Source organism: Bubalus kerabau, chromosome 1, assembly GCF_029407905.1.
Source record: "Bubalus kerabau isolate K-KA32 ecotype Philippines breed swamp buffalo chromosome 1, PCC_UOA_SB_1v2, whole genome shotgun sequence".
Lineage (NCBI taxonomy): Eukaryota > Metazoa > Chordata > Mammalia > Artiodactyla > Bovidae > Bubalus > Bubalus kerabau.
Window position 1 is genome coordinate 188,081,397 of NC_073624.1, and position 24,654 is coordinate 188,106,050.

The following is a 24,654-nucleotide window of genomic DNA, read 5'->3' on the forward strand; positions in this document are numbered from 1 at the left end:
GGCCTTTCGGATCACGTGGTCGCGCCCGACGCCGACGTGGCCTCCGCCAGACTCCCTACGTGTCCCTCGCCGCGCTCCGTCCGCCGTTCCTGCCCCCGCGAACCTGATTCCAAGATGGCAGCGCCCAGCGGAAGAAGGAATGGCAGCGGCGGCGCGAACTTGTGGGTCTCTCTGCTCCTGGCGGCCGTGGCGCTGAGGCCGGTGGAGACGGTGTCTGAGCCCACGACGGTGGCGTTTGACGTGCGGCCTGGCGGCGTGGTGCATTCTTTCTCCCAGAACGTGGGTCCTGGGGTACGTACCTCAGACACCCCGGGGGCTTGAGGGATGGTGCTAGCCGGGGCATGGCCTGGGGAGGGGGAGCTGACCGGCGGGGTCGGGGGCGGGACCGGGGGGCGGCCCCGGCGTGGGCAGGGCCTGAGGGTAGGGGGCGGGACTTGAATTAAGAGGAGGTGAGGCCCCTGGGGGCTGGCTTCTTTGAGGGGGCTGGGTTTCTAGCCTCAGTCCCTAACTCATCTCACTTGCCCATCGTGCCCAAGCAGCCCCATCCCTCAGACCGAAGTGTTGTTCTGCAGTCGCTCAGTTGTGTCCGAGTCTCCGACCCCATGGACTGCAACACGCCAGGCTTCCCTTTCCTGCACTATCTCTCCGAGTTTGCTCAAACTCGTGTCCATTGAGTCAGCGATGCTATCCAACCATCTCGTCGTCTGTCGCCCCCTTCTCCTCCTGCCTTCTATCTTTCCCAGCATCAGGATCTTTTCTTATGAGTCGGCTCTTCACATCAGGTGGTCAAAGTGCTGGAGCTTCAGCTTCAGTATCAGTCATTCGTCCTTCCAATGAGTATTCGGAGTTGATTTCCTTCAGGATTGTCTGGTTTAGACTCAAGTGAGCCTCTCCTTATTGGAGGGCAGGATGGGCCCAGAGGTAGGGAGAGGAGAGCTGGAGGCCCAGGGGCATATGCCTCCAGACCCCACAGAAAGTCGTTCTGCCTCAGCTCTGACCAGGAAGGGAGTGGACAGATGTTGCTTTTCCTTCCATTGCACAAGGTCCCCCATCTTTTTCATTGAAATCTGAGGCCAGACCCTCCTTATCTAGAGGCAGCAGGCCTAGGTCTAGTCTAGCCCATCCTCAGCTTGTTGGAGAAATTGCTTCCTCTCTCAGTCCCCCTTTCCAGTCTAACAATGATATCAATAGTCACTATTTGTTTATTACTTTCTTATAACCTGATATTTTGCCAGATTCTTTATGTGAGGCCCATTTTCTAGGTGAAGAAACAGAAAGCTTTGCCCAAGGCCCACAGCGGAGCAGAGATGTGGACACAGGGACCCCAGGGGTCCCTACTTCCAGATTTCATGTTCCTAAATGGGTGGGTGCTGGAAGAGATGTGATCTCCCCCTTCTAGAAGCCACATGGGTTGTTTGTCCAGAGCCAGGAGCTTCCCAAGCGGGAAGGCTGGTGGGGGAGTTCCAGGCCTCCAGGGACATCAGCCTCCAGGGACATCAGCCAGAAAGCTCTGACTCTACCTCCTCCCCCTAAGTGTAGATACTCAAAAGCAGGATCTTGATTCTGGATCTCAGAGGGACATTCAGAGACCCTGAACCTCCAGCGCTAACAATTATCTACTACTGAGACGTTTTTTCCTTCCATTCTCTAGGACAAATATACCTGTGTGTTCACCTATGCATCTCAAGGAGGGACCAATGAGGTGAGCTGTTCAAAACTCTTGTAGTTTAGTACGATAGCATCCATTGTCATACAGACATGTTCTCTAGAGGACACTGGACTATTCTTGCCTAAGTGATAAAAGACAGTGCTCAAGTCCAATGGTGATGGCAGATTCTACTAATAATTCCCTAGAGTGAACAGACATATGGACAGAAAGAGGGATGTGAGACCTGAATCTGCCATTCTCACGAGCCTCCGTTAGCAGTATCGTGTTCATCTTCTGTGCTGAGTAACATGGACTGAACAGCTTAAAACAGTGCCCAATTATTATCGCATCATTGTTTGTTTGTTTTTTTTCCAGTTATTTGGCTACCCTGGGTCTTCGTTGGGGCACATGGGCTTCTCTAATTGTGGTGCATGGACTCTGGAGCACGAGGGCTCAGTAGTTGTGGCACGAGGGCTTAGTTACAGTATGTGAGATCTTAGTTCCCCAACCTGGGATGGAACCCAGGCTCCCTGCATTGGGAGCACAGTCTTATCCACTGGACCTCAGAGGAAGTCCCTGTCCCACGGTTCTGAAGGTCAGAAGTCCCTGTCAGCTCAGCTGGATGCTTCACAAAGCCAAGATCAAGGTGTCAGCCCAGCTGGGCTCTCACCTGCAGGCTCTGGGGAGAACCCTCTTCCAGACTGATTCAAGTTGTTGGCAGAACCTGGTTCCTTTTGGTGTGTGACTGAGGTCCCCAGTTCCTTGCTGGCTGGTTTCTCCAGCTGATGGCAGAAGATGGAGTGAGAGAGATTGGAAGCATAAGACAGGCATAGTGCACCACAGCTGACTTTGAGGAGGTAGGATGTGTGGCCTCTAGAAGCTCAGAGCAGCCCCTGGCTGGTAGCAGGGAAATCAGGGCTTCAGCCCTCCAATCACAAGGAACTGAACCCCACCACAACCAGGTGCATCGGAAGAGGACCCTAATCTCCAGATCTCTAGTTGGGAATGCAGTCTGGCTTCCACTCTTATTTCATTTATTTCATTGACCGGGCCATGCAGCACATGGGATCTCAGTTCCCCGACCAGGGATCAAACCCACGTCCCCTGCATTGCAAGGCAGAGTCTTAACCACTGGACCACCAGGGAAGCCCCTGGCTGACACTCTGATTTAGCTTGTGAGACTGAACAAACAACGCAGCCCTGCTACGCCCATGCTTCTGACCTACAGAACTGTAAGCTAATGAATGGGTGTCGCTTTCAAGCTATTAAATCTGTGGTAATTCTTCACATAATGTAGTGAGTTGAATGAGGTCCTCCAAAAAAGATGTGTCCACATCTTACTTCCTAGAACCTGTGAATTTAGACAATGTCTAAATGTCCTCCAGTATCCGCTAGAGGACAAAATTACCCCCAGGCGAAAGCCACTGGGCAAGAATGATATGAAGTTGGGGCTTCCCTGGTGGTCCAGTGACTAAGACTCTGTGCTCCGAATGCTGGAGACCTAGGTTCTATCTCTTGTCAGGGAACTAGATCCCACAAGCCCCAACTAAGACCCAGTGCAGCCAAATAAATAAATAGAAAATTAAAATTAAAAAGTGACATGAAATCCACTTTCCTGATTTTGGATACATTCGATTTATAAATAAATGTCCCCCAGCAACAGAATTGTAATGAAATGTAGTGACTGCCTGGTGACACCCTTCCCAGGGGAACCAAGGGTCGTTGCAGCCCTTCCCCCTGCCTCCAGGACCACAGGCATCCTGGGATTGTCCACTGCTCCCTCGGACACCTCCAGGCCTCGCTGCTTCTCCAAGCAGTCCAGTCCACTGTGGGGTGGTGACATGTGGTAGAACATTCTACCCCGGTCCATACCTCTTGGTAGAGCCATGCCCCTTCTTGGGCTCCTTCTCCTCATCAGCGCATTCCTTGCCTGTTTGGTTGTGAAAGTGAAACCGTTAGTTGCTCAGTCGTGTCCAATTCTTTGCAACCCCATGGACTGTAACCTGCTAGGCTCCTCTGTCTGTGGAATTCTCCAGGCAAGAATACTGGCGTGGGTTGCTGTTTCCTTCTCCAGGGCATCTTCCCGACCCCTGGAACGAAACCCGGTTTCCTGCATTGCAGGCAGATTCTTTACCGTCTGAGCTACCGGGGAAGCCTATGGATGTGTCCATGGTCAGTTCATAGGATAATAAAATCGTGATGTCCCCAACCACCTAGCAGTTTACCAGGCGCCCCAAGCGGTGCTAAGCCAGGCACATGTCGCGTTTCATCTTCAGAACCCTGGGAGGCTGTCATTACCTCCACTTCGCACACGAGGACATGGCAGCCCCTGAGGCTGAGGACCCAGGCCCCCTCAACTGGAATGTGACCGAGGTCCCCAAGGTGCAGACCTTTGACCACTACCCTGAGGCGGGACACAGCCTGCATCACCAGCAGTGCCTCCCTGACAGGACCCTGCGGGTGGACAGTTCACGGGAGAGCCAGGCTCACTCTCGAGACAGAGGCTGGGTCACAGATTCTGAGCCAGCAACAGGCTCAGTTCTTCCATTTCGGATGAGGGAATTCTTCCCAAAGGAAATACCTCAGAGCAGACGTGTCCGGCATGACCTGTTCTAGCAGCACCAGCCAGAACTCTGGTCATCAGAGACCGCGGGCCACCAGCGGAGCATGGAAACACGACAGTGCGACCCACAGGCTCTCTGGCTGCTGGCCCACTGCCCCGGTGGCAGGAAACAGCCCACTGGATCCTCTTTATCTTCCTGTTAGAAATGAGAACTTACGTCCACACAAAACTTGCACGTGACTGTTCGGAGCAGCATGATTTGCCATAGCCAACAAGTGGAAGCTACCCAAGTGTCCCTCAACAGGTGATGAATGAACACAGCCTGGTCCCTCACACACAGGAGCATCACTCTGCAATGGAAAGGGGTGAGGCCCAGACACTTACTACCACGTGGCCAGATCCTGAGAACACGATGCTCAGTGAGAGAAGCAGGCACAGGAGGGCACACAGAGTGTGACTCCACTGATGGGAAACGTCCAGAACAGCCCGATCCACAGACACAGTGGTTTCCTGGTTGTCAGGGCCTGGGGAAGAGAGTGCGGGTGACTGCTCATGGGTTTAGGACTTCTTTGGGGGATGGTGAGAATTAGATAGGGGTTTCTTTTGTGGCTCAAACAGCAAAGAATCTGCCTGCAATGCAGGAGACCCGGGTTCGATCCCTGGGCAGGGAGGATCCCCGGGAAAAGAGAGTGGCTATACAGGTGATGGTTGCACAGCTTTGAAAGTACGAGGAAACACTGAAGTGTCCAATTAAAAAGAGCATATTGTGTATTATATAAACTGTTTCTCAATAAAGCTGTTAAAGGTAAGTGAACTCTTGATACACATGCAACCACTCAGATTAATCAGACATGTGTTAGGTGGAGTCAGACTGACCGACTCAGGAGATCGTGGCCTGTGTGATTCCGCTCAGGTGGCATTGTGCAAAGGCACAGCTATGAGGACAGAGCAGATGAGTGATGACTGGGGATTTGCAGGAAGGGACTGACTGCACAGGGGTGGTGAATAGACAGCTGGGGAGACAGAACTGACCTGTGTCACAGTTGGGTAACTCAGAACAGACACAGCGACTTCCCTGGTGGTCCTGATTAAGACTTCGCCTTCCAATACCGGGGGTGAGTGTTCAATCCCTGGTTGAGGAACTAAGATCCCACATGCCTCCTGACCAAAAAACCAAAACATAAAACAAAAGCAATATTGTAAAAAATTCAGTAAAGACTTTAAAAATGGTCTACATCCAAAAATTAAAAAAAAAATACACAAATGGGTCCATTTCACCATCTGTTACTTATCAATATATCTTAATGAAAAACAATAGCGGTGACCATTTACCTGTATTAATTACACCCGGTCGCTTATATCCTGATCTCCCCAGCCTCCCGGAGAAGGTCACAGAGGCTCTGTCTGAACGGGCTGCCCCAAAACACACCCTCATGTGAGTATCTGATGCCAAAATCTGAGCCTCACCAAGGGCACCTACCGCCCACCCTAGCCTTCAGCCTCAAGACCACAGTCAAGTTCATTTAACAAACCACTCAGAGGGAGGTTGGCCATATTGCTAAGAAACGCTTGGTTTTAATTTAGTTTGCTTTCATAGTCTTAAAAAAAAATGCTTAAAGATTTGCCTGTCATGGAACTTTTAAGAGCTATAGAAGACCATCCCAGATATATTTCACAGCATAAAACTGTGAGCCCTTGAAACTGTGGGCAGGAGTTTTTTTTCTGTTTGTTTTGTCCAGTTTTATTTTTTGGCCACACTGTGCAGCATGTGGGTTCTTAGTTCGCCGACCAGAGATCATATCCACGCCCCCTGCGCTAGAAGTGCGGAGTCTTAACCACTGGACCCCCTGGGAAGCCCCAGTAGTTTTTAAATAGAAAATAAATATATGGGTCCACTTGCCTTGCCTGCCCCACCTAAGTAATTGGCTCCGGCCTTCATGCTGCAAGCAGGAGGCTTCTAAGTGACCATTTATTCCCATCATAATTAACATAAAAACAGCCTTGTTTTTATTAGTGGAAAAGCTCTAGCGTTAAAACAGATTATCAGCAATTGGAATCCATCTTTACTCTTTCAGAAAAACAAGACACTCTCATTTTACTAGTCAAGCTCAGAAACACCTCAGGCCACCAGACGTTGCATTTGGCCAATTTTTTGGAGGCCCTGAAAATGAGAATAAACTGGTAGTGGTATGTTTTGGAACCATCTTAAAGTATGATCTTAGTTCCCTGACCAGGGGTCGAACCTGTGCCCCTGCAGTGGAAGTACAAAGACCTAACTATTGGTCCACCAGGCAAGTCCCTAAAGTATTATTTTCTTAATTTAATTTTTTAAAAAAGCTAATATGTGTCATTCAGAAAGAGAAAAAAAAACCATGAAAAGCTCTCTGGCACCTTCCATCTGCCCAGCCCCCACCACATCCGGTGTGTCGCCATGGTTATCGCAGTCTTGCATCTTCTCCAAGAACTGCTCTGCACTTACACAAGCAAGCAGGAGCATACTGTCTTTCCTTCTTTTATTTTTCCCAACAGACTTTATTTTTTACAGCAAAATTGAGGAGGAGGCACAGGAATTTCCCGTATCCCTGTCCCCCCACCCATCATCCCTGATCACGTGGATTTGTGGGGTCAGTGAACCTGCACTGACACATCAGCACCCCAAGTCTAGAGCTGACATCGGGGTTCACCCCCGGTGCGGTGCAGGTTGTGTACCATGTTAGGCTGTGTGTCCTGGGTTGACCTGTCTGTCCTCTCTCCCCAGAAGTGGCAGATGAGTCTGGGCACCAGCGAAGACCACCAGCACTTCACCTGCACCATCTGGAGGTAAGCCAGGGTCCTGGGGGTGGGATTACCCCCCTCCTCAGATGAGGCACCTTTGCTCTAGGCGGCCCACAGGCTGACAGAGTCCTACGAACCTCCGGGGTGGGGAGAGCTCCCCAGGAGATCACCATGACACTGAGGCTGAGAGGGGGTTGAGGGGGCAGGAGGCAGGGGCTGCAGCCCCCGGGAGAGGGGTCGGGCTCCCCAGACGCCGCCCCCTTCTTTGTCACCCTCAGTTACATTCATCATTCAAGGGCTTAACCTCCTGCCCTGGGGCTGACACCATGCCCACCCTTCTTGTAACCCCACGGCCTGGAGCCCAGCTCGAGGAGCCTGAGAAGGAGGCGGTCAGCCCCCTGATGGGGAGGAGGGTCTACAGTGTCATCGGATCCTGGCCCTTCTCCTCTGGGCCCTGTGGCCTGGAATGGATCACCTGAGCAGAACTGATTTTTTTTAGCTGTGTTGTGTCTCAGTTTCTGCATGTGGGATCTTTGCTGCGGTGCAGGGGCTTCTCTTCTTGTGGCACACAGGCTCAGTAGTTGCACGACGGCTCACTTGCTCCATGGCATGTAGGGTCGAACTGGCATCCCCTGCATTGGCGGGTGGATTCTTATTCACTGGACTGCCAGAGAGGTCCCATAGAACCAATTTCTCAAGCATCGACACGTGTCCAACACAGCAGAAGTCCCAGCCACGCTCTCATCATCAGGGACCGGGGTCAATCCAGGGGACAGATCAAGAAATGGGATATGATAGAGAGCAGGGAGGGTGACATTTAATCAAAGAAAATGCATGCTGGCCTCGGTGCAGTCCCTGTCTCCTGCGAGATACCTTACACACAGCAGCAGTACCCCACTCCAGGGTACCGAGTAGTGTGAGGGTGGGAGCCTCATGTCCTTAACACGCCACCACCAGCCCTGTCGAGACCCTGTCTGTGCCCCTTCCTGGCCTCAGAGGGAAGCATCTAGAGGAGAGGAGCCGGGGTGGGGCCCCCTCGTTACAGGTTAGTCATCCCAGCTGCATCCCCTTGCCTGTAGACCATCATCTCACATGGGCTTGGGAGTGCCAGCCCTCCAGCTGGGCATAGACTTGGGCCACACAGGCCCAGAGCGGGGTCCTCATCCTGCAGCCTCTTAGCTGACTCACCCAGCAGCAGCCCCTAGGGACACACTCAGCTGTAGACACCCTCCTCTGCTACCTAGTTAACCCCTGTACTCTCACCCTCTGGGCATGTTGCCCCACCCTGCCCCCACTGCAAACCTGGGATGTTGTCCAGGGGATGACAAGTGTTCAGCAAATGGACGCAAGTGTTCCTGTCCTCAAACAGCTCCTGTGCAGAAAGGGAAGAGGCGTGTCCATCGTGGAGCTGAAAGAATGTTCTGGCAAAGAGCAGATCATGTTAAGGGCACCCAGTCTGTCCTTCCCCAAAATGGAATCCCCAAATAGATTCTTAGGGAGCGGGGGACACGTAGCCCCAGGCTGATCTGTCTCCCGACCTTTCTTCGCAGGCCCCAGGGCAAGTCCTACCTGTACTTCACGCAGTTCAAGGCAGAGGTGCGGGGTGCCGAGATCGAGTATGGCATGGCCTACGTGAGTGTCGCCTAGACTGGGGGCTGCCTGGCTGGCCCACCATGGACTGTGCCTTGAAGACCCCCAGGTGGGGGGTGGGGAGGCGGCAATAATGAGGAGATGGATACCAAGCCCTTAGAGGGAGGCCTGGGGGTCGCAGGTTGCAGTACCCAGAGGGGATCCCAGTTGGCCCCTAGAGACCGGCCTTCCTCCAGTAAGGCTTTACCAGCCTCCCGCTTATGTCCCCTGCTAGCCAAGCTGGCAGGAAGTGAGGAGGCAGGAGGGCTCAGCCCTGGGGATGGGGCGGAAGTGGGCCCAGGGGGCAGGCTCACTAGGATTGGAAGGGTCCCACGTCCTTTGGCCCCAGTGAGCTGTGGTTCACAGCTCAGCCAGCACCTTCCGCCATGCTCCTGATCCACACAACCCCCTTCAGGGCCCGGCCACTCTGCAGAGCCCATGACTGCTTCTGCATCCGAGTTGGGAACAGTTTGAAAACCACTTTATCAGCCCGAGAAGCAGAACCAACAAGAGACAGACATGAGAGATTCACTTTAGGAACTGGCTTCTGCTGTGGGGGCCTGGCTGTTGGCGGGGATTCGTCCAGGGAAGCCTCAGCTCTTCCCCTAGGCATCCCCAGGTAATCAAGGACTGTCCCTTTGACTTAAAGTTAGCTCAGGATAAACCTCTGTCAGAGCAGTGCCCCCCGCCCCAGCAGCCCCCACCAGGGTCTGATTGCCTAACACTACCACGGCTCCTCCCAGTTGACACATCAGACTGACCATCAGTCTGTTAACTCATCACTCTCTTGGGTCTCTTCTCACTGTGCATGCATTCATGCTCAGTCACGTCCAAATCTTTTGGAACCCCACGGACTGTAGCCTGCCAGGCCCCTCCGTCCATGAGGAGTCTCCAGGCAAGAATACTGGAGTGGGTTGCCATGCCCTCCTCCAGGGGATCTTCCCGACCCAGGGAATTGAACCCACATCTCTTACCTCTCCTGCATTGGCAGGTGGAGTCTTTACCACTCCGCCACCTGGGAAACTCCACTTCTTAAAGAACAGGCGCCTGGCAGGCTACAGTCTATGGGGTCGCAAGAGTCAGACACGACTTAGCGACTAAACAACCACAAAATTGTGTCTAAAGTAATCTATTCTTACTATAAAACTCCATTATTCTAACTGATCTGAGAAAGACACAGTTCTGATTTTTAAAAATTACATTCAAGAGACTGCCATGCTTGTATGCCATTTCCATACATCAGCTAAAGGGAAAAACTGAATTAGATGCCTCCCTCCTTGGATTTGCAGCAAGGCATGAGGTTTGAAGCCAGTTGACGATCTCGTAAGTGGATTAACCCGCCACTTCCACCGGATTCTCTTTTCTGTGCTTAAAAAAGCATCTCGAGTCTGTCGTTTCTGCTGCTCCAGGAAGCAAACCGAGCCGTGTTCTTTTCTGATTAGAAAAGTTTCCACTTGTTCTCTTTCAGTCGAAAGCTGCTTTTGAGAAAGAGAGCGATGTTCCCTTGAAAAATGAGGAGTTTGAGGTGACCAAAACAGCAGGTAGGTGGAGGGGTTTGTGGGGCTGGAACCCAGGTTCTCCAGCAGGGAAGGTGAGAGGGGGGACAAGACCCCCATGAGGGGTCGATCCAGGGACCACTGGTGAGAGGAGGCTGCTATCCCTCCTGTAAAAAGGGCCGTCTGGTAAATATTTTCGGTTTTAGGGGCAGACACCCCCCTTTGAAATAACTTGATCTGCCCCCGCAGGGCCAAGTCAGGCATGAACCACTAGTCAGTGCATGTGGGTGGCTGCATGCTAATAAGACCTTGTTTTGTGAACACTGACATGTGAATGTCATACTACATTCCCATACCACAGGATGCCGTGTTCCCTTTGATTTCTGTTTATAAATGTAGAAGCCACTGTTTGCTCACAGGTGGCAGGCACGCTTGGCCCGTCCCTTGCAGAGAACAGAGGGTGTAAAAGTCTGCTCAGCTCCACAGTGGGGTATGGGGGAGGGGGCATCCTGGGCCCTGTGACAGGTTCAGGTATTGAAGTTGGGACCTCGTGTGCACCGCATGACTGGAGAGGCAAGGGGGTCACATCCTGAGGCTCCGAGACCCCTGTGACCTCTGACCCCTGTTCAGCTATAGCCATGCAGGCCAAATGCAGAACAGAAAGAGCGGGTGCTAGACTTGGGGCTCGGAGGGGTGAGAGCAATGGGGGATGAGTGAGTGAGACAGTAGACATGGAGTTGAGCTGACTCAGGGAGCCTGAGAGTCCTGAGGGACAGGGGAGAAGTGAGATGAGGAACCCATGTGGCCATGGGTGTCACCAGGCAGCAAAGTGGAGAGTGGGAGGGGAGGGAATGTGGTGGTGTGATTGGGGGTTTTAGGAGGGCCCGGAAGGAGGCCCGCCCTGCCCTCAGGTCCTCCAGGGCACAGGGCCTGTTCAGAGTGGAGATCAAGGACAGAGGGGCCTGGGATGCTGGCAGACCCTGAGCCCCAGGGAGCACCAATGGGGAGGATAGACAGGGAATGGGAGGCAGGCTGGGGCTGCAGAGCAGGGCATGGCCAGCTGTTCTCAACGTGGCAGAAGTGATCACAGCTCTTTCCACCTCAGCCTCTCCCATGGCCTCTCGTTTCCCTCCAGTCAGGCCCTCGACTTCCCCACCTTTCCCTGTCCATCACCCATAAGCCTCTCAGGGCCAGGAGCCTTTCCTTATGGAGTCCACTTGGAGGCCCCTCCACTGCCCTGCCCACATAGTTGCCCCCACCCCACCCCCCAGCTCAGGACCCAGAGGACTTGCAGAGGCGAGCGCCGACCCAGGGTCTCTTCCTTTGCAGTGTTCCACAGGCCTGGGGCCTTCAAGGCTGAGCTGTCCAAGCTGGTGATCGTGGCCAAGGCAACACGCAGCGAACTGTGACCTGAAGCCCCTCTGAGGGTAGCTTTTCCTCCTCTCCCTGCAAGGAGCTGGACCCCAAGAAGGCCCAGTATTTGTTTTCTAGGTTGGATGGGGGGGCTCTTGGTTTTCTGTCCCAGCTGATGTTGCCCTGTTTGGAGGACAGCTAAGGCCCCAGAATGGAGTCTGGAGGGCTAGGACTCACCTGGCTCCCACCTTCCCTCACCCCGAAGATTGTGGGTCTGAGACCCACTGCTCTTCTCATCAGAAGAGACATCAGAACACATGGCCAGGGGAACAGGGGGGCGTCTCCCTGGAATCATGGCTTTTGTGAAGCCAGGGCATCCCCTCCTCCCCGCTGGGATCAGGCCAGGCTCCAGGATGTTCTGCGGGGGAGCCCCCCGCCACCAGAGACCCCACACCAGCCGCCTTCTTCTCACTCCCCAGGGGACCAACTTTCACACTGGGCAGAAATGAAATGTTCTTTCATATTTAAATAAATAAGACAACTAAAGAGCACCCACAGTCTTGGCATCCGGTGCTGGTGCCCCCCCCACCGGCTGGGCTTGCAGGACTGGGGTCCCCTACTTTCCTTTGCTGCTAAAGACGGGCGAACTGAGTCACCCCCAGGCAGAGGGAACCTCCTGGTAGGACTTTCCTGCAGGTGCAGATGTGCTGGACCCGAGGCAGCCTCACCAAGGCTCACATGGCCTCACCTGTGGGGCCACTCCTAGCTGAAGGGGAATGCACCGGGGAAGACTGGCTCTTCTTTTTTTTTTTGGCATGGCATGTGGGATCTTACTTTCCCAGCCAGGGATTGAACCAGCGTACCCTGCTTTGGATGTGTGGAGTCTTAACCACTGGGCCACCAGGGAAGTTCCCAGACCAACTGTTCTGTGCCCTATAGTTGGCTCTGCTTATTTTTTTGGAAGCTGGATTGCAAACTCAGTGACTTAAAAAAAATAACAAAACACCCACAGGCAAACAAAAATAAATAAATGAAATCCCCAAATGCCTCAGCCGGTCCTAGCAGCAGGGCCTGGGAGTCTGACCCCCACTGGACTGTCTGCCTGGCCTCTGACCAGGAGGAAAGAAACCTGTGGCTGTGAATCGGGTCCTTGATAATCAGAATCACCGCACTGGGCTGGCTGAGGCCTCTCTGGGTCTGTCAGTCACCTGGCCCGCCCCTCGTGCTGCTGAGGAGCCAGGCGCTGCTGGGACCCCGCCCGCCAGAGAAGAAGCCGGCTGACCGAGGGCACGGGGTCCAGCCCCAGGGCTCCAGCACTACTGGTGTAGGAGCCGTCCCAAGGGAGTTGCAGCAAGAAGAACAGCTGCACTCAGAACCAGTAATGACTGACAGGGACCTTGGGCCCACAGGACTTGAGGAAAGAACCAGCAGCCGCAGTGGTCAAGTGCACATGCCCTGTGCTACTTCGGGAGCAGCTCTTTTTTTGTTCAGTTGCTCAGTTATGTCTGACTCTTTGTGACTCCATGTTCCACAGCATGACAGGCTTCCCTGTTCTTCACCATCTTGTGGAGCTTGCTCAAACTCCTGTCCATTGATTCGGTGATGCCATCCAACCATCTCGTCCTCTGTCCTGTAGCCCCCTGGACAGCACAACAGAGCAGCTCTGGACGCACACAAGTCCTAGGGGATGCTCGCTTCACCGAGCACAGCACCCTGCAGGTCTCAACAGGGCCAGGAGACGCTTGCCTGGGGCTGCCTGCAGAAGCTAGGCAGCAGGACAGAGGCAGAGGCAACGGTGGTCCCTGGGCCTAAGCTACATGAGGAGACCCCAGCCAAGAGGGGTACTGAGTTTTGTACGGTCAGTTGGGAATCACTTACCACTTCCACATCCCGGGTGCTGGCAGAGAGGCAGAGCGCTGGGTGCGATGCAGCGGGGCAGGGCAGAGCATCTCTGGACATAAAGAAGCCTCCCCTTTACCCCAAGGGCCTGGTAAGCAGAGCCGCCCCGCTGCAGGTCACAATGAGGAGTGGTACCAAGCCCCCTCTGTGCTGCCAGAGCCAAGCTCTGCCACCTCTGCTAGGGTGTCAAGCCCAGCGGGAATTCAGCCTGCCAGCAGGCTGTGAACCTATGACATTTATGTGCAATCTGGAGTTATTTTTTTTTATTTTGGCTGTGCTGTGTCTTCATTGCCATGCTCAAGCTTAAGTTGCCCTGTGGCAGGTGGGATCTTAGTTCCTGGACCGCAGATGGAGGCTGTGTTCCCTGCATTGGAAGGCAGATTCTCAACCACTGGACCACCAGGGAAGTCCCCAAACTTGATTTTTAATAGGTAGAAACCCCGGGCAGGTGAGAGAAGGCTATCAGATGCTTTTATTTACATAGTTCTCTTTGGTTCTTTTTTAAATTCTTTTTATTTATTTGGCTGCACCAGGTCTTTGCTGTGGTACGTGGGATCTAGTACCCTGACCAGGGACTGAACCCGGGCCCCCTGCGTTGGAAGTGTGGAGTCTTAGCCACTGGACCACCAGGGAAGTCCTGGTTCTTTTTTTTTTTTTTCTAAATTAAATCTCAAGTGTATGAAAAGAGTGAAGACAAGTCCAAAGCCTTGTCACGTGGATGTCCTTCAGCCAGCAGAGCAGAGGGCAAAGAATTTCATCTGGGGCTTCTCGGTGTAATCAAAATACCCGTTTGCTCTTGAATTGAGGATCTGTCTCTTGGCACACAAAGGGGGGAAGTTGCTTTGGAAGTCGAAGGTGGAGAGGGGACAGCTGACCGTTGGGTGGAAGCCTTTGGCTTTTTCAGGGCAGCCGAAACCAAACAGAAATGCTGCCCTGGATCTGGGGTCCTAATCTAGCAGCCAGCCCAGCAGGCCATGGAGAGACAAAAGGGAGTGGTGAGGGCTGTGGCAGAGCAGACAGGCCGCCTCTGCAGCTTCACCAACCGGCAGTGCAGGCGAGTTTTCTAGAGTTTTCAAGATCCACTGATAGATTGGGACATGCAATTTCCTTGGTTTCAAGTGTTGGCAACTAATTCCAAATGTCTCAAACACTGAATGAGGCTAAGCAAACCCATCTTCTCACCTAATACGGCCTGCAGCCCTCCTGTTGGCAGTGTTTCCCCTAAACAGACCAGGTTCTACAGAAACGGACACTGTTCCCCCTCCCTCGGGGTGCTCAAAACAACCCGACACAGCCAGACCTGCAGGGGGCTTCACGATCTTTTACAACCTGTGCCCACTGCAATTTGACCAACAAATTGCAGATACACCCCCCACACCCCCACGTGTCCATCCACGCCCCAAGTTAAGCATTGTCCCACCTGCTGGGTGTTGCCAAAGCCAAGGTTTGTTGAGCTTTGTCTCTGAGGCCTGTCTTATAAAAACAAGTGTTTATGTGTATTTGTTTCCAAATATGAAATGATCCTTTAAAAACAGGCATGTGTCTCAGATGGCTTTCCCAACGGCCTTCATTGGAGGTGCACTCTGACCACTCGCTCCTGGGAGTCAGGGCCACGATGCCAAGCAGACAGAGGGGCATCCTCACCAGTAGGCCTGAGCCCACCACAGCCCTCACCACGGCTCCCTGGCCTCATTTTCTGAGCTGCGGAGCAAAGTGCCCAGCCTGGGAAGCTGAGACAACGGAAGCTTGTTTGCTTAGCTCAGGAGGCCCGACATCAAGGTGTGGGCTGGGCCGGTGTCCCAGGCTCTCTCCCAGCTTTTGGTGCTGGCTTGCAGCTCTTGGCATTCCTTGTCTTATAGACACATCCGCCCAGTCTCTGCCTCCACCTTCACATGGCATTCTCCCTCTTGACTCTGTGCACATGTCCCCTTCTCAAAAGGACCCCAAGTCATGGTGGATTAGGGGCTGCCCGGCTCCAATATTAACTCATTGCAACCAATTACATCAGCAATCACCTGATTTTCAGATCAGGTCACATTCACAGGTCCCAGGGGTTAGGACTTCCATCCGGGAAATGGGAGGTGGGGTGGGGTGAGACAGTTCACTCTGTAACACCCCCTTTCTCCTGGTTCCCTGTGACCCTCTCTGCGGGAATGAAAAAGCCCAAGTAACACTGAAGTGAGAAGCCCCCAGCTGTCAGAGACACCCAGTGATTTGAGGGGTACAGACGGTGGCTTAAGGGGCATAGTTCAGATGATGCCAGAGCAGGCAGGGGTCTCCAGGTGCCTGGGAGAGGCCGCAGGCACAGGCAGACTGAGCCGGGCTCTAAGCCCGGTGAGATTGGGCCCGAGGACAGGGGACCCGGGTCTTTGGAGCTGCACAAGTCACCTGTGTGTGTGTGTGTTGTGGGAGGGGTGGTTGGCCAGAGTCAGACAGGAAGGAAAGGGTTAGCTCCGTCCCACTTCAAGCTGCACCCCCTGCAAGCAACCGCAGCGGTGTCGGAAGTTGTCATATGCTGTCCTCATCCAGCATCCGGGTGAGGCCGTCGCAGATCCGGCGCAGGTGGGAGCGGTAGGGCTCAGCGGGGCCGTAGAGCGCTGCCAGGAAGTCGCAGTCGGCCAGGTGGCCGAACACGTGGTTGATGCGGCTGTGGGACTTGGCGGTCAGGTGCGCGCCAGCCGCCTGGTGCAGCAGGTCCCGGCACTCGAGCAGGGCGGCGGCCAGCACGCGCCGGTCGAAGGTGAAGTCCACCTGGTGGAAGCTGACAGCGGTCATGGCCAGGCGGCGCGCCTGCTGCCGCAAGCGCTGCAGCCGCGCCAGCTCCTCCGCGCCCAGCTGCCCGGCGCGCAGCAGGACGCCCAGCTTCACCGCCACCTTGACCAGGTTCTTGACCAGCTTCTGGGCCTCCTTGCGGCTGCGGGTGAACTCCTTGGTGGCGCGGTACAACTCGTCCAGCACCTCACTGCTGGTGTCGTCGATGAAGGCGGACGCCACTGCCCGGGAGGCCATCTTGCTCAGGAGCTTCTTCTGGGCCTGGAGGGCCAGGCTCTTGGTGCTGAAGGTGTCCATCTTCCCTGAGAGGGGAGACACACAGACCTGCCGTCAGCCCGCGGGGCCCAGCTGTGTGGGACTTTCAGGGGCAGGCAGCTAATGCTGGAGATCTGTCTTCCCCATCCGAGAAATGGGCGCGCGCCACCAGCCTATCCCCAGGGGAGCCCATGTACCCACACCACAGAGGTACTGGGTGTGCAGAGCTGACTGGGAGACCTTTCCTCCCCCCTGCACCAAACACAGCAAGTGCCGCCATCTGCGATGCTGCAAGAGCCCTTAGCAGGGGCTCCCCAGCAGGTCAAGAAGGCCCTGGACAAAGGGACAGGTAACAAGATGGGGAGGAAATCCCAGGCAGGAAGATTACGGAGCTCCAAGGCCTAGGGAAGAGAAATTCAGAGTTGTTGGAGAACCAGATGCAGAAACTTGTGAACAAATAGCAAAAGCTATTTTTAGGAAAAGCTTGTAAAAACAAACAACATTCACACTGAAGAGATAATGACCCAAGGGACCCTAAGGGACCTAAGGGAATTTGTTTCTTAAAGGAATTAATGTGTAGTGGTGAAATCTGGGCAGGGCCTTCTGTTATGGTTTATTACAGAATATAGATCCCTGTGTTATACCCTAGGACCTGTGGTTTAGCCATTTCTGTATACAATACTTTGCACCTGCCTTTCCCAAACTCCCAACTAATCCCAGACTTGCAAGTGCAAGTCTGTTGTCTGTGTCTTTATTTTTGGCTGTTCTGGGTCTTTGTTGCTTCGTGGGCTTTCTCTAGTTGTAGAAGGTAGGGGCTACTCTAGTTGCAGGTCACAGACTTCTCATTGTGATGGCTTCTTTTTTTTCTGAGCTTGGGCTCTAGGCACATAGGGTTCAGTAGTTGTGACAGACAGGCTTAGTTGCTCCATGGCATGTGGGATCTTCCAAGATCAGGGATTGAACTTGTGTCTCCTGCATTGGCAGGCAGATTCTTAAACTGCTCCACCAGGGAAGTCCTGTTCTCTATGTCTGTGGGTCTGTTTCTGTTTCGTTCAGTTCAGTTCCTTCACTCACTCATGCCCCATCTTTGCGACCCCATGGACTGCAGCACTGCCAGGCTTCCTTGTCCATCACCAACTCCCAGAGCTTGCTCAGACTCATGTCCATCAAGTTGGTGATGCCATCCAACCATCTAATCCTCTGTCATCCCCTTCTCCTCCTGCCTTCGATCTTGCCCACATCAGGGTCTTTTCCAGTGAGTTAGTTCTTGCATCAGGTGGCCAAAGTATTGGAGCTTCAGCTTCAGCATGAGTCCTTCCAGTGAATATTCAGGACTGATCTCCTTTAGGATGGACTGGTTGGATCTCCTTGCAATCCAAGGGACTCTCAAGAGTCTTCTCCAACACCACAGTTCAAAGACATCAATTCTTCCACGCTCAGCTTTCTTTATAGTCCAACTCTCACATCCATACATGACTACTAAAAAAACCATAGCTTTAACTAGACAGACCTTTGTAGGCATAGTAATGTCTCTGCTTTTTAATATGCTGTCTAGGTTGGTCATAGCTTTTCTTCCAAGGAGCAAGCGTCTTTTAATTTCCTGGCTGCAGTCGCCATCTGCAGTGATTTTGGAGCCCCCAAAAATAGTCTGTCACTGTTTCCATGTTCCCCATATATTTGCCATAAAGTGATGGGACGAGATGCCACGATCCTAGTTTTCTGAATGTTGAGTTTTAAGCCAGCTTTTTCACTCTCCTCTTTCACTTTCATCAAGAGGCTCTTGAGTTCTTCATTTTCTGCCATAAGGGTGGTGGTATCTGCGTATCTGAGGTTATTGATATTTCTTCCGGCAATCTTGATTCCAGCTTGTGCTTCTTCCAGCCCAGCATTTCTCATGATATACTCTGCATATAAGTTAAATAGGCAGGGTAACAATATACAGCCTTAACGTACTCCTTTCCAGATTTGGAACCAATCTGTTGTTCCATGTCCAGTTCTACTTGATGCTTTTTGACCTGCATACAAGATTTCTCAGGAAGCCAGGTAGGGTGATCTGGTGTTCCCATCTCCTGAAGTATTTTCCACAGTTTGTTCTGATCCACACAGTCAAAGCATAGTCAATAATAGCAGTAGTAGATGTTTTTCTGGAACTCTCTTGCTTTTTCGATGATCCAGTGTATGTTGGCAATTTGATCTCTGGTTCCTCTGCCTTTTCTAAATCCAGCCTGAACATCTGGAAGTTCACAGTTCACATACTGTTGAACCCTGGCTTGGAGAATTTTGAGCATTACTTTACTAGCATGTGAGATGAATGCAACTGTGTGGTAGTTTGAACATTTTTTGGCATTGCCTTTCTTTGGGATTGGAATGAAAACTGATCTTTTCCAGTCCTGTGGCCACTGCTGAGTTTTCCAAATTTGCTGGCATACTGAGTGCAGTACTTTCATAGCATCATCTTTTAGGATTTGAAATAGCTCAACTGGAATTCCATCACCTCCACTAGCTTTGTTTGTAGTGATGCTTCCTAAGGCCCACTTGACTTCACATTCCAGGATGTCTGGCTCTAGGTGAGTGATCACACCGTGATTATCTGGGTAATAAAGATCTTTTTTGTATAGCTCTCCTGTGTATTCTTGCCACCTCTTCTTAACATCTTCTGCTTCTGTTAGGTCCATACCGTTTCTGTCCTTTTTTGTGCCCATCTTTGCATGAAATGTCCCCTTGGTATCTCTAAATGTTCCCTTGGTATCTTTGTTTTGTAGATAAGTTCATTTGTGCCATAGGTTCCACATATAAGTGATATTGTACATGGTATTTGTCTTTCTCTGACTTAGTCCTCTTAGTAGGAGAACCTCTAGGTCTGTCCATGTTGCTGCATATGGCATTATTTCATTCTTTTTATGGCTGAGTGATAGTCCATTGTATATGTCCACCACATCTTTATCCACTCATCTATTGATGGACATTTGGTGGCTCCCATGTCCTGGCTGCTATGAACATTGGGGTGCATGTATCTTTTCGAGTTATAGTTTTGTCCAGATATGTGCCCAGGAGTGGGATTGCTAGATCATATGGCAGTGCTATTTTTAGATTTTTGAGGAACCTGCATACTGTTCTCCATAGTGACTGCACCAATGTCCATTTTCACTAATAGTATGGAAAGGTTCCCTGTTCTCCACACCCTGTCCAGCATTTGCTATTGACCTTTAACGATGGCCATTCTAAGAGGATGACAGAGGCTGAGATGGCTGGATGGCACCACTGACTCGAAGGACATGAGTTTGAGCAAGCTCCGGGAGTTGGTGATGGACAGGGAGGCCTGGCGTGCTGCAGTCCATGGGGTCACGAAGAGTTGGACAGGACCGAGCAACTGAACTGAACTGATTCTAAGAGGTGTGGGGTGATACCTCATTGTATTTTTGGTTTGCATTTCTCTTCTACAGCGATGTTGAGCATCTTTTCTTGTGCCTATTGGCCATCTGAATGTCTTTGAAGAAATGTCTATTTAGGTCTGTCCATTTTCTGATTGGGATGTTTGTTTTTTCTGTTACTGAGTTGTATGAACTGATTATATATTTTGGATATTAATGAGTAGGGCCTTCTGAATCCCACTACACGTGGGCCCTGGCTCCAGCCTCACAAACCCACTGTAGCCTTGCTGTGAGCTGAGAAGGGCTCAGGATGAGTGAGTACACGGGGTCCTGGCCTCATTGCACAACTCCATGAAACAGGGTCCCAGCCCCAGCCTCAGGCTGTTCAGGGTGGAGGAGGAGCGCAGTTAGCAACCCCCATCTCCCCAACCCCGTGAGTTTACAGCAGACATCCCTGAGGCCTTAGTCAGGCCCTGGATGAGTCAGAGGGCAGCAGCTGGCTGGGGGTTCCCCAGGGCCATTTGTGGGGTTTTTGGAAGCACAGCGTTCTGATGACTCCTCTGATACAGAAACACTGACATGCATCAGCTTCCGCCCAGGAAAGGACCGGGCAGGTGGCTGAGGTGAGTGGCAGGCTGGTGCTCTTGGAACAGCAGCCACGCCTCTGACTGCAGAAGCCTGGATTTCTGCCTGTCCCTTATGTCCTGCCTGCCATGGCCATCTTCCAGATTTCTCAGGCTCTGAAGCCTCCCCCTCAGCACCAGAATTCTTCCTAAACTGAACATCTGAGCATAGTCCTTTCCTTCTAAGAACCAGCTGGAAGCTCCTCATGGCTTTTGAGACCAAGCCCCACACTCCATTTGGGTCCCTGCCTCTTCCCTGGTGAACTCCTATACATCCCTCAATACCTTAGCCCCCAAACCCCTGCCTCTTCCTTGATGGACTCATATATATGCCCCAAAGCCCTGGCCTCCAAGCCCCTGCCTCTTCCCCTGGCAGCTTCATCCCTCAGCTCAGCCTGGACACCACCTCTAGGAAGCCATCCCTGAACAGCCAAACTGACAGTGAGGCCTCTCCTATGAGTAGTCACCCAGTACCCAGGCATCCCGTCTCTGCTGCACACCCTGGCTTTGCTGCCTCAGTGATCTGCCTCACCACAGGTCCCAGGGGACATAATGGCGTGATTCCCTATCCACTCTGTTTCTGGAGACTCCAGAAACATCTGCCCAATGAATGAGGTAGCCTGAGACCCACCCCCAACCCTCCCCCGCTGCTGCCCCAGGCTCTGGTCAGAATCCACCCCCACCCCAGCTGCAGGCCAGCCAGACCAGGAATGCCATGTGGGTGCCCACTCAGCCACGGGAGCCCCCACAAAGCCCCTCTTTGTGTGAGCTCAGACGCCGGGAGGAGTCCAACCCTCGGCCGCCCTCTTGCTGCCCACAGAGGTCAGGATAGGCCTGGTGATGAATGACCTGGGCCTCCCTGCCCCCTACACCAGTTTCAGACCCTGTCCACAGGCTGGGGCCAGAGAGGGGTGCGAGTGACTCAGCATCACATGGCAGGCCCTGAGCAGTGGCTGGTGCCTGTTTCACAACTTCTGCCTGGTATTCTACTGAGCTTGCCCATTTGCAGAAGAAACCAGGCTCAGGGAGGCTTAGCCATTTCCCCAAGGCCACACAGCAACACAGGGACCACCTGCCCCACCCTCTCTGCACCCCAGCTACCTCTGCCTTCCCTCGTTGATGCCTGGGAGTCAGCCTCAGCCTTGGGGCGCTGGGAGATATCCCCTGTGACAAAACCAGCCCTGATATCTGAGGCCTGCTCCTGGCTCTGACCATGTGGCCAAGCAACATAACTGCCCTATGCTTCCGTTTCCTCTGTAAAATGGAAGATGGTGACTGTCAGGATGGAGAACTGACTCCATCCCAGGGCAGAAACTTGTGGCCAACCTGAGAGCCCCCCCCCAACCCCCAGGCTGTAAGCTTTCCCTGGGCAAGAGGCTCGACCACTGTCCTGACTTCTGACCTTCACGCTCTGTGTCCTTTAGCTCTCTGAACAGACCTATTTCTCTATATTCTCAGCAAGGATGCCTTCTCAACAATTTCTCTAGAACAGTCTATTCTTTTTCTTTTTGATCACACTAGGTGGCATATGGGATCTTAGTTCCTGGGATCAAATCCACACCCCCTGCATTGCAAGCACAGAGTCTTAACCACTGGACTGCCTGGGAAGTCCCTAGGGCATTCTGTTCTGTTCCCTCTATGGGGACCCCTCCTGCTCTCATCACCTGTAAACTCCTGCTCCCCATTCAAGTCTCAGAGTTACTGTCACCTCCTCCTGGAAGACTCCCGGATGTCCCAGGCTGTGCCGGGTGCCCCGTTGGCGCCCATGGTTCCCTGGGCATCCGTCCTCCATTGCAGCCCTGAGCGCTTGGTTTCAGTGTCCATCACGCCAGGCCTGAGGGTGTGGGCAGGGGCTGTATGTTTCTTGCTCTGGCGGCCAGCCTGGGGCCTAGTACCCAGCAGGCACCCTGTAAGTGTTTGTTGAATGAATAAGGGGAGGGATGTCTGCAGACATTGGAACCCAGAGGGAACTCCCAACACCCTGGGTCCCCCAGTTTACAAATGAACAAACTGAATCTCAGAGACAGGAGAAGGCCTTTCCCCAGATCCCAAGAACCCTGGCCCTCAGGTCTTCCTGCCCTATTCCTTTACTGTGTGACCCCAGGCAGGGCTCTGCCCCTCTCTGGGCCTTGACCTTCCAGTCTGCAAGTCCTGAGCTTGTGCATGTTGGTTCAGAGGGGAGGCTGGTCCTATTTACTGGCTTCGCCCCACCCCACCCTGCCAAGCATAGGAGGAAGAGGGGTGGGGGGTGGAGTGGGAGACCCCATACTCTTAGCCCCTCCGGCCAGTCCCCAGATCTGTGACACCTGGACCAGCCCAGCTGCATGGTAGCCCCCCCGTTCTCCTCCATCCATTGTTCTATCAGAAACGCCACCCCCTCCAAGCAGCCAGACAGGGAGATGACTACTCTCCCGGGGGAGCACTCTGGGGACCAAAATAGACCCCAGCCTTCCTTCCTGCCAGCTGTGCTCATCCAGGTCCAAGGGCAGGCCAGCCGGGAGGGGCCTGGCGGGGGCAGGGCCTTCCCAGGGTCTGCCCAGCGGACCCAATGCCAGATCACCCCACTACCATCATGAGCCAGAAATGCCCAATGAAGCCAGGGCTCTACTGGAACGCTCATTCAGGTCCTTAGTGAGTGTTTATTCAGCACCAGCTGTGTCCCAGGGCTGGGGATATGTGTGCTAAGTCGCTTCAGTCCTGTCTGACTCTTTGTGACCCCGTGGACTGTAACCCTCCAGGCTCCTCTGTCCATGGGATTTCACAGGCAAGAATACTGGAATGGGTTGCCATTTCCTCCTTTAGGGGATCTTCCTGACCCAGGAATTGAATCCGGTTCTCCTGCTCGTCAGGCAGATTCTATAGCTGGACCAGAAGAGACTGGGTCCCTGCCTCCCCAGGGGTCCTGGCCTGCTAGATCCCATGCCACCTCCTTGTTCCAAAATAATGTGGGTGCCCTCACTTCCCTGAAACAGAGTCCACAGGCAGCATTGTCCACCCACCAGTATAAAAATAAAATTAATATGTGGTGAGAACAGTGAGCAGGATTGTACAGGCGAACTCTGGAATATTTCATTAAAAAAAAAATTTATTTATTTTTTTTTTGGCCATGCTGCACAGGATGCGGGATCTTAGTTCTCCAAACAGGGATTGAACCTGTGCCCCCAGCATTTGGAGTTGGGAATCTTAGCCACTGGACCACCAGGGAAGTCCCGGGAGTGTTTCAGGTTCTGTGCCTCCATCTGGGTTTACACGAATGTAAAAAGTCATTACAGTGGGTGGTTGCAAAGCAATGTGAATACACTAAAACCCAGCAAATTGTAAACTTTCAAGGGGTGAATTTTATGGGGTATGAATTAGATCTCGATTTAAAAAAACCCAACATTTCTCCAAAGAAGGTATATAAATGGCCAATAAGCAGGTGAAAAGATGCTTAACATCACTGGCTAGGAGGAAAATGGAAGTCGAGCTCATAATATAATACCTCACCCCATAAGAACGGCTACTGCCAGAAATACAGACAATACACAGGGCTGGCGAGGTTGGGAGAAACAAGCCCTCATCCAAGGCTGGTAGAAACAGAAGACGGCGCAGCTACCATGGGAAACCGTTTTCTGGCAGGTCCTCGAACAAACAGTCACCACATGACCCAGCGATTCTGCTCCTAAGCATCAACCCCGCCCAAGAAGTGAAAATATATGTTCGCATAGAAACGTACACACACGTGGGCATAGATAGCAGCACATTTGTACTAGCCAAAACACGGAAATGACACAAACACCCACCCACATACAGATGGACAATCAAATGTGGTCCCTCCACACATGGGAGCATCACTCAGCCCTGAAAAGGGGTGAAGCCATGACACTCGCTACCACGTGGATGGACCCTGCGAACACGGTGCTCAGTGAGAGACGCAGACACAGAAGGACGCACAGGGTGTGACTCCACTGACGGGAAACGTGCAGAGCAGGCCGATCCGCAGACACAGTGGGTCCCTGTTGTCAGGGGCTGGGAGCACAGAATGGAGAGTGATTGCTAATGGAGACAGGATGTCTTTTGGGGGTAGAAGAATGTTTTGGAATGTGAACACTTTAGTGAATTTTACAATACGTGAATTATGCATCATCAAGCTGAACACTCACTGCACCTGTATCCAGTGGACATATTTTATACCTTTGTGCCCCTTACTATATACTTGTTGTTGTTTAGTCACTAAGTCGTGTCTGACTCTTTGTGACACCCTGGACTGTAACCCGCCAGGTGTCTCTGT

At 52.7% G+C, this 24,654-nt stretch overlaps 2 protein-coding genes across 4 annotated transcripts in view; one reads left to right on the forward strand and one right to left on the reverse strand.

Moving 5' to 3' along the window:
- Window positions 1-24,654, forward strand: part of MYDGF (myeloid derived growth factor) — a 24,976-nt gene continuing 322 nt past the window's right edge. The window contains exons 1-6 of one of the 2 annotated variants that reach the window (XM_055546887.1): window positions 18-291; window positions 1,652-1,702; window positions 6,970-7,031; window positions 8,537-8,618; window positions 10,084-10,156; window positions 11,441-12,015. In XM_055546887.1, the coding sequence (XP_055402862.1) occupies window positions 115-291; window positions 1,652-1,702; window positions 6,970-7,031; window positions 8,537-8,618; window positions 10,084-10,156; window positions 11,441-11,520 (525 nt within the window). In that variant the 5' untranslated portion in view covers window positions 18-114 and the 3' untranslated portion in view covers window positions 11,521-12,015. Of the gene's footprint in view, window positions 292-1,651; window positions 1,703-6,969; window positions 7,032-8,536; window positions 8,619-10,083; window positions 10,157-11,440; window positions 12,016-24,654 lie in introns of those variants that run through there. The other variant, XM_055546891.1, reaches the window with a different exon arrangement.
- TNFAIP8L1 (TNF alpha induced protein 8 like 1) overlaps window positions 14,005-24,654 on the reverse strand; it is a 19,062-nt gene continuing 8,412 nt past the window's right edge. The window contains exon 2 of one of the 2 annotated variants that reach the window (XM_055546874.1): window positions 14,005-16,437. In XM_055546874.1, the coding sequence (XP_055402849.1) occupies window positions 15,872-16,432 (561 nt within the window). In that variant the 5' untranslated portion in view covers window positions 16,433-16,437 and the 3' untranslated portion in view covers window positions 14,005-15,871. Of the gene's footprint in view, window positions 16,438-23,490; window positions 23,624-24,654 lie in introns of those variants that run through there. The other variant, XR_008702520.1, reaches the window with a different exon arrangement.